The 8796-nt window shown below is 49.1% G+C and overlaps 1 protein-coding gene across 1 annotated transcript; it reads left to right on the top strand.

The window, feature by feature from the left end:
• Positions 1–1730: 1730 nt before the first annotated feature.
• On the top strand, positions 1731–8319 carry LOC138721254 (acyl-coenzyme A thioesterase 1-like). The gene is made up of 3 exons (XM_069858153.1): positions 1731–2230; positions 4964–5166; positions 7277–8319. Exons 1-3 carry the CDS (start codon positions 1771–1773, stop codon positions 7880–7882), a joined length of 1269 nt encoding a protein of 422 aa, XP_069714254.1. The 5' UTR covers positions 1731–1770; the 3' UTR covers positions 7883–8319.
• Positions 8320–8796: the final 477 nt, after the last annotated feature.

Raw genomic sequence — 8796 nt, 5'->3', positions numbered from 1 at the left:
AGGCTGAGTTGGGGTTGTGCAGCCTGGAGAACAGAAGGCTCTGGGGACAACTTATAGTGGACTTCCAGTACCTGAAAGGGGCTACAAGAAAGCTGGGGAGGGACTTTTTAGGAGAGCATGTAGTAATTGGACTAGGGGGAATGGCTATAAATTGGAGGAGGAAAAGATTTATATTAGATATTAGGAAGAAATTCTTCATGATGAGGGTGGTGAGGCACTGGAACAGGTTGTTCAGGGAAGCTGTGTCTGCCCCATCCCTGGAGATGTTCAAGGCCAGGTTGAATGGGGCCTTGCACAGCCTGGTGTGGTGGGAGGTGTCCCTGCCACAGGCAGGGACAATCTGTACGGCAAATGAAAGGTTACTGAGACTCTGCCCAGTCCCTCTGACCGCTTAGTATTTCAAAATAGGACACTGCTAAGGATTCCTTGGGATGTTTCCACTTGTTTCACATCACTAAGTCAGACACGGGGAACTCTAAGCAAAAGGCACCTCTGCTGCATCTCCCAGGAGTCAAGGAGCCCGAGGAAGCAGTTCCCTTTGGAGCAAAAGATCCAGATCTGGCTAAGACAGGTCGAATGGCCTTATTTTGAAAAAGCCCTGCATTATCACAACAGCCAGGTATTCCCCAACCTGCCTAAAGACTGAAAATGCCTCTCCCTCACCCTTCCCACATCCCTGACCGCCCTTCCTGATTCACAGAACCACAGAATCGCTAGGTTGGAAAAGACCTCCAGGATCATCGAGTCCAACCATTCCTGTCTGCCACTAAACCATGTCCCTCAGCACCTCATCCACCTGTCTTTTAAACACCTCCAGGGAAGGTGACTCAACCACCTCCCTGGGCAGCCTGTTCCAGTGCCCAATGACCCTTTCTATGAAAATTTTTTTTTGATGCTCAGTCTGAACCTCCCCTGGCGCAGCCTGAGGCCATTCCCTCTTGTCCTGTCCCTTGTCACTTGGAAGAAGAGGCCACCTCCCTCCTCTCTACAACCTCCTTTCAGGTACTTGTACAGAGCAATAAGGTCTCCTCACAGCCTCCTCTTGTCCAGGCTAAAGCTCTCTCAGCCGCTCCTCATAAGACTTGTTCTCCCGCCCCTTCACCAGCTTTGTTGCTCTTCTCTGGACTCACTCCAGAGCCTCAACATCCTTCTTGTGGTGAGGGGCCCAGAACTGAACATAGTATTCGAGGAGCAGTCTCACCAGTGCCAAGTACAGAGGGAGAATAACCTCCCTGGACCTGTTGGTCACACCGTTTCTGATACAAGCCAAGATGCCATTGGCCTTCTTGGCCACCTGGGCACACTGCTGGCTCATGTTCAGTCGGCTGTCAACCAACACCCCCAGGTCCTCCTCTTCCAGGCAGCTTTCCAGCCACTCTTCTCCTAGTCTATAGCACTGCACAGGGTTGTTCTGCCCCAAGTGGAGGACCATTTGGTATCAGGGGGTGTTTCTTGTGGGTTTTTTTTTGTTTGTTTGGCTTTTAGGGTTTTATTTGGTTGATTGGGTGGGTGGGTTTGGTTTGGGTTTTTTGGGGTTTTTTTTTTGGGTTTCGTTCGTGTTAATCCCGCAGAGCCTGGCGGCGCCACCAGCCCAGCAACAGCAGCAGGAAGCACACTCGAAAAGGCGGCGGGGGGCGGCCGGCTGGGTTCCTCCCCGGCCCAGCGTGGGGCGGAGTGGCGGGGGGCGGGGGTCTGGGCGGGGCGATGCTGCGGGTGGCTGCTCGGTGGCGGTGCGGGTCTGGGGCTCTCTCCGCCCGGCTTGTCTCGGTCATGGCGCCCTCCGTGCGGGTCTCGCCCGCCGCCCGCAGCCTGTTCGACGAGCCACTGCGCATCGCCGTGCGCGGGCTGGGCCCGCGGCAGCCGGTCACGCTGTGGGCGTTCTTGCGGGACGAGGCGGGCGAGCTGTTCCAGGCCTGCGCCCGCTACCGGGCGGGGGACGACGGTGAGGTGGACCTCGCCCGCTGCCCCGCGCTGCCGGGAGGCAGCTTCTGCGGGCTGGAGCCCATGGGGCTGCTCTGGGCTCTGCGGCCGCGGCGGCCGTTCTGGCGGCTGGTGAAGCGGGACGTGCGGAGCCCTTTTCTCCTCGAGCTGGAGGTGTTGGAGGGACACGGGGACCCGCCCGGGCGGCTGCTGGCCCGGGAGCGGCACGAGCGGGCGTTCCTGCGGGACGGCGTGCGCAGAGTCCCGGTGCGGGACGGGAGCATCCGGGCGACGCTTTTCCTGCCCCCGGGTGAGTACGGGAAGCGGCCCCGGGCTCCCCTGAGTTCGCCCAGTTCCCTTGGGTTTTGAGGCGTCTTGAATTAGAGCGTTTTTTTTGAGCATATATATTCAAAGCTTGTATCAGAAACGGCGTGACCAGCAGTCCAGGTAGGTTATTCTGCCCCCGTACTCGGCACTGGTGAGACCGCACCTCGAATACTGTATTCAGTTTTGGGCCCCTCACCACAAGAAGGATGTTGAGGCTCTGGAGTGAGTCCAGAGAAGAGCAACCAAGCTGGTGAGGGGGCTGGAGAATAAGCGGCTGAGGGAACTGGGGTTGTTTAGCCTAGAAAAGAGAGGGCTGAAGGGGGTGACCTTATTGCTCTCTACAAGTACCTGAAAGGAGGTTGTAGAGAGGAGGGAGGTGGCCTCTTCTCCCAAGTGACAGGGGACAGGGCAAGGGGGAATGGCCTCAACCTGCACCAGGGGAGGTTCAGGCTTGACATCCGGTAAAAAACTTTCATAGAAAGGGTCATTGAGCACTGGAACAGTCTACCCAGGGAGGCGGTTGAGTCACCATCCCTGGAGGTGTTTAAAAGACAGGTGGATGAGGTGCTGAGGGACATGGTTTAGTGGCAGACAGGAATGGTTGGGCTCGATGATCCTGGAGGTCTTTTCCAGCCTGGTGATTCTTGGGGCATAGTGTAACAATGCTGATAAAGAGAAAGCAGGCAATTGCTCAGTTTCATAATGTTTCATAGCAGTTAGAATTTCCCATACCCACATGCAGATCAGCAGCTTCCAAGCAGGAGATTCTCCCATTGAATTTCTGAGAGGTGATGTCCAGTCCATGTTGCTTCACCGCTGCAGATGCACAAACTATGATAGCCTTGAGACTATTGATAACGTGTATGTTTGTGAGAGCCCTCATTAAACCTTCTGATGTCACACTTTATCACTGGGGATCTGGCATTGGAGAGGAAAACATGCCTAGACAACAGGCATTGCGATCTTCCCTGTACTTCTTACATATGGAAGATGTCCCTGGGATATGTTCCACAGGAAAATGGAGGAGACTTTTGTCGTTCCCACAGCTGCCCTTTGCATTCTCTTTCCCTGCTCTAGATATGGTATCTCCACACAACACAAAGTGGTTCAGTTACGAATAGGCTTCCAAAATGACCTCATGGTGGTAAAGAGGTTCACAGAAGGTGTGTGGAGCTGTGAAGCAGTTGTGCCTCTGGCAGGAAATGTGCCTTGTGAAGTCACCTGGAATTCCAGCTGAACGCTTGTCATCCAAAAGCTAACTATAACTATTTTCAGGCCTTACTGTTGATACTCTTCCACTCTGAAGAAATGGGATCGGCCCAACCAGCTTTGATCTGTGGTCATATGCTGCACTAGTGCAGCTACGTGGGCTAAAACACAGGAGTTTGTTTTGTTGACCTGAATTGGACATGAAAGCATGGATCACAGTAACCTTTTGGTTCTAAATGCTGTGGAAGGCGTTGTTAGCTGGTCTTCAAGTTAACTTTCCTCTACCTGTCTGTTTTCCAGGGAGTTCAGCTAGTACATATTTGAGTAAGCTGACGGCTGCTCTCTAGAAGTCTAGAGATCTAAGCCTACTGCTTTCCCTTTCCAGCCTCTCTGCAGATCCTGAACTTAGTAATATCATAGTTTCTGCAGCACAGGCTGTCTTTTCCTGACACATTTGTTCTCAGTTCTTCCCTATTTGTGAGCAGAAGATCACATGAAGCATTATACAGGTTTACTTTTACGGTATTTTTGTCAGAAAATAATTAGAGGGTGTCTATGAAGTTTTCAGATTGCCTGACAGATGCTGTGTTGTCCTCCCAGCAGCTGTCCAGACTTCTGCTGGTTGTCTGTAGGAAGCCTCATCTCCTCACTCCTCTTGCTTGAGCTGTCTAGAGCAGCCACACCACCACCACATCCCACTTTTCATTCCCTCTGTGACCCAGAGGCTTTCACCAAGCATGTCTCTGGAACCCCGTGTACTCAAGAAGCTCCTCTACATAGCCCGTGCCTTCCACTCTCCCCATTCTTCCCTGTCTGTCACTGATAACTTCTCCATGACAGTGCCAAAAGCATACACGCTGTTCCAGAAAGTGTCCTGGACTCCTGATTGTGTTGTAGCCCTCACTCCTCATTCTGAGCAGGAATGGGAATCTCCTTCTTGGCCTCTGCCTTTCTATACTTCGGAAAGTCAGTTTGCTCTGGACTTAATCCCTGTCCTGTGATGAACCAAACTTAAAGCTTCCCTGACCAGGTTAGCAGGGCTGGTTGCAAATACTTACTTTTCTTAATCGCAGAATAAATGGCTATAGTATGTCCACGTTGAAACTGAGAAGCTGGAACTGTCAGAAGATGAGATTTTTTTGATCAGTCTTCTGAGAAATGCACTGGGCAGATGCTTCATGGGCATTTTTGAAGCAGAGCTTGATCTCTTTGCAGTACATTTACGTGATATTGAGAACTAGTTGTGACTGTCAAGGGATCTCTTCCCTTCCAGCCGTGTGTTCCCTGATGTTATCCCCAAATTAGCTGGCCTGCTATTTTGTGCTGTCTTGTTTAATCTTGAAGCAAAGTAGCCATTTACTGAAAACTAGCACAACAATTTAGGACCCATTCTGTTACTCTGTGTTTTTTTCTTTAAAATAGAGCACAACATTTTCTCAGGCCTACGAATTTTCAATGTAAATTAAAAATCATGGGTTAATGTGTTTTATTATGTGATCTCTTGCAGGAAGTGGCCCCTTTCCAGGAATTATTGACTTGTATGGAACTGGAGGAGGACTCCCTGAATACAGGGCATGCCTGCTGGCCAATTATGGGTTTGCTGTGCTGGCTCTCGCTTTTTACAACTATGAGGATCTTCCCAAAGAGATGAAAGAATTACACCTAGAATATTTTGAAGAAGCCGTAAACTATATGTTACAACACACCCAGGTTGGTTTGTTGATTGGCGTTCTCTCACTACAGGGAAGTCTCAGTAGTCAGGTCCTGTCAGACAGCAGATGGTGCAAAGCTACTATACTTAAAATAACATCTCTCTTCAAGTTGGCTGTAATTAATTTTGTTTCGTATCTTTTAACTCCCATTACAATGGTTGTCTGGCAGATTGGACAAGGAATTGGCTGGATGGTCACAAAGAGTTGTGATCAACAGTGCAATGTCCAGATGGAGACTGGTGACAAATGGCATTCCTTAGGATTCGGTATTGGGACCAGTGTTAACATCTTTGTCAGAGACATGGAAAGTGGGATTGAGTACACCCTCAGCAGGTTTGCCAGTGACACCAAGCTGTGTGGCACAGTTGACACACTGGAGTGAATGGGTGCCATCCAGAGGGACCTTGACAGTCTTGAGAGGTGGGCCTATGAGGACAGGTGGAGAGCGCTGGGGTTGTTCCCCCTAGAGAAGGCCCCAGGCAGACCTTATAGCAACCTTCCAGTACTTACAGGGGGCCTGCAGGAAAACTGGGGAGCTGATCTTTTTCAGGGATTTCAGTGACAGGACGAGGGGCAGCGGTTTTAAGCTATTAGGAAGATATTTTATACTGTGAGGGTGTGAGGCACTGGAGCAGGTTGTCCAGAGAAGTTGTGGATGCCGCATCCCTGGAAGTGTTCAAGGCCAGGTTGGATGGGGCTTTGAGCAACCTGATCAATTGGAAGGTATCCCTGCCCATGGCAAAGAGTTTGGAACTACATGATCTTTAAGGTTTCTTCTGATCCAAATCATTCTATGATTATTCCATTTCTTCTTTTTGAACTGGCCAAGTGACACAATAGTAATTTCTGCTCCATTCAACCCAGTGTCATAACTAGGTTACTTATTGCCTGGAGGCTTATTGGACTTTGGTGGGGCTTTTAGGTTTATGCTTTGTACAGTGTCCTTCAGAACTAAATGTTCTTTTCAGCCATGGAACACATGATAAGCTCTGTGATACAGGTTTCAAGGAGGTTCACCAGTACACATCCGTTGCTGCATATTGTATAAACTGTTAGTCACTCCAAATGTCGGCATTTAGTGAGTGTGGGTTTTAGTAGCTCCCCCTTCTACTCCCTGCTTTTTTCCTGACAGAAGTAGAACAGCCTCCCGTTAACCCCTCCACTGATAGCCCCACTATCTTTTTCATATGTTGCAAAGTTGCAGTCACACTTGCTAATTTTGCCGTTTCCATGCTTCAGTCAGTCGGTTTGGGGCTTTTACACTGGTGATAAAGTACAAAAGGTATTAAATTTTGATGCTGTGTTAGAGCCTCTTTACCCCTGCGAGTCTTTGGATATTGGACCAATTTTGATATTACCTAACCTTCTTCCAATATCCTTAGAGGATTTCAACACCCTGTAAGATCATTTAGCTTTCCTGTTCAAATTAATTTGCCTGTGTAAAAGGAAATGAAGGTAAGCTGTTCTAGGCTGACTCCAGAGGACTGTACAATTAGCTTAGAAAAATGGTTTTAATAGGTTATTTTTTATGATACATTTCAATGAGTAAGCTACCTCAGAACACCTAATTTTCACTCTGAGTTAGACACCAAGCATAGTAGATAAATGGTAGAGCAGTTGATGTGGAACCAGCTACCCCATGTTAGTTTCTTAAAAAGAAAATTGAAAATAGTGGTTGAATATAAGAAATACATTATCATGACTGATGACAGTATCATGGCCATTGGTGACTGAGTGTTTTGCACTGAAAGAAAGCATTTGTAGAAGAGTTCTCTTCTGCCTATTCCCTCTTCTTTCCTGAACTGTCGTATAAGCAAAGTGTATCTAGGGCTGCACATCTGCGTGCTCTTTGCAAGTACAGCTGTACCCTCTGTAGTGTCCTTCAGCACTGAGCCTTGTAGCTTTGTTAGGATGCTGCAGTCTTAGCAGGGCTTAATCATAAATCAAGCATGAAGCAGTGCCCCAGGGCTCCTCAGACGTGAGCCCTGCACACTCTTGTGTGCCTGTAGCTGGGGTCCAGATTAAGGACAGACACTGCTGTGAATGTGGCAACATTTTAAAGAAGTGGTATGCTGTGGTTCATTGCTTGTGATTTCTCTTCCTTCCAGGTTAAAGGTCCGGGGATAGGGTTGCTTGGAATCTCAAAGGGGGGTGACCTGTGCATCTCCATGGCCTCCTTCCTAAAGGGCATCACTGCCACCGCTGTTATCAATGGCTCAGTAGCAAATGTGGGTGCAGTGCTCCGCTACAAGAACATCACCATTCCACCCCTTGGTTCCAATCCAAAACGTATCAAAGTCAACGAGTCTGGGATCGCTGATATTGTTGATGCACTGAACAACCCATTAGAAGGGCCTGACCGCCAGAGCCTTATCCCTTTGGAGAAGGCTGAGTGTCCCTTCTTGTTCATTGTTGGTCAGGATGATCGCAACTGGAAAAGTGAGTTCTTTGCAATTGAGGGGCGCAAACGTTTGCAAGCTCATGGGAAGGAAAAGCCTGAGATAATCTGTTACCCTGGAGCAGGGCACTACATTGAACCTCCCTTTTTCCCAGTGTGTGCAGCCTCAATGCACCTGCTAGTTGGCAAGCCTGTGGTGTGGGGAGGGCAGCCCAAAGCGCACTGTGAGGCACAGATTGATGCTTGGCAGAAGATCCAAGCCTTCTTCTGCAAACATCTCATGGGTAAGCCATCTGGAACATCCAGTAAGCTGTGATGTGAATTAGGTTACCGTACAGATGAAGATGCTGGTGTTTCACATTTGTTTTATCAAATGAGTCTGAATTAGAACAAAGAACATCAGAGAATAAGCTCTTGGTGTAAGGGCCATTCAATCTCAAAGAAAAGGAGAGGCCTGGTGGAAGCTGTTCACGCATACATGAGCACAATGGGAGGTTACTGTTACTGCATACATGCCCCTGAGATAATACACAGACAATAAGAGATTGCCGGAATCTATCAGAATGTAACTCGAATACACCAAATGTACCCCTAGACCAGCCAATAAGATTGCAACTAATAATTTTGTATGTGCCTGCTTTTACTATAAATGTAACTCCACAGGTACAGCCGGGGTTGCTCCCTTTGAAGAGCGTCCCTGGCGGCCAGACTGTTTTTTAACCTCTTGCTGAAGAGAATAAATTTTGTACTTTATTTTTGTCCTGTGCCGTGTCGTTCTTAGATTCTGGACCCTAACATTTTGGGGGCTTGTCCGGGATCTAACGGTGAAAACAGCACTCTGTGAATAAACCTCCGGTGGTGGTAAGTTCTGTTATCTGTTGTCTGTTGGAGCTCCGTCTGTAGGCTCAAAGGGAAGAAACTGGACGCAGTACTGCTTCCCAGAGCCAGAGTTGGTGAGGGAACGCCCCACCACTGCTGGAGGGAGAAGATAGGGGGTTTACCCCCTCCTGGTCCCCTCACGTTCTGAGTCTGTCTGTTCTGAGTCTGTTCGGGTTTTTGCTGGCTCTGTTCAGGTTTTCGCCAGGTCTGTTCGGGATTTTTGCCGGCTCTGTTCGGGTTGTTGCCGGCTCTGTTCGGGGTCTTTTCGGGTTGTTGCCGGCTCTGTTCGGGGTCTTTTCGGGAGTTTGCTGGGTCTTTTCAGGGTCTTTTCAGGTTTTTGCCGGCTCTGTT

Source organism: Phaenicophaeus curvirostris, chromosome 5, assembly GCF_032191515.1.
Source record: "Phaenicophaeus curvirostris isolate KB17595 chromosome 5, BPBGC_Pcur_1.0, whole genome shotgun sequence".
In the NCBI taxonomy this organism is placed as follows: Eukaryota; Metazoa; Chordata; class Aves; order Cuculiformes; family Cuculidae; genus Phaenicophaeus; species Phaenicophaeus curvirostris.
This window is presented reverse-complemented; position numbering and strand designations above follow the sequence as displayed.

What these genes read in the sequence shown, in the direction of transcription:
- LOC138721254 (XM_069858153.1), top strand. Translation starts at nt 1,771, where the DNA reads ATGGCGCCCTCCGTGCGGGTCTCGCCCGCCGCCCGCAGCCTGTTCGAC. An exon ending in GACGCTTTTCCTGCCCCCGG is followed by an intron (nt 2,231 to 4,963) that starts GTGAGTACGGGA and finishes GATCTCTTGCAG; the next exon opens with GAAGTGGCCCCTTTCCAGGA. An exon ending in ATATGTTACAACACACCCAG is followed by an intron (nt 5,167 to 7,276) that starts GTTGGTTTGTTG and finishes TCTTCCTTCCAG; the next exon opens with GTTAAAGGTCCGGGGATAGG.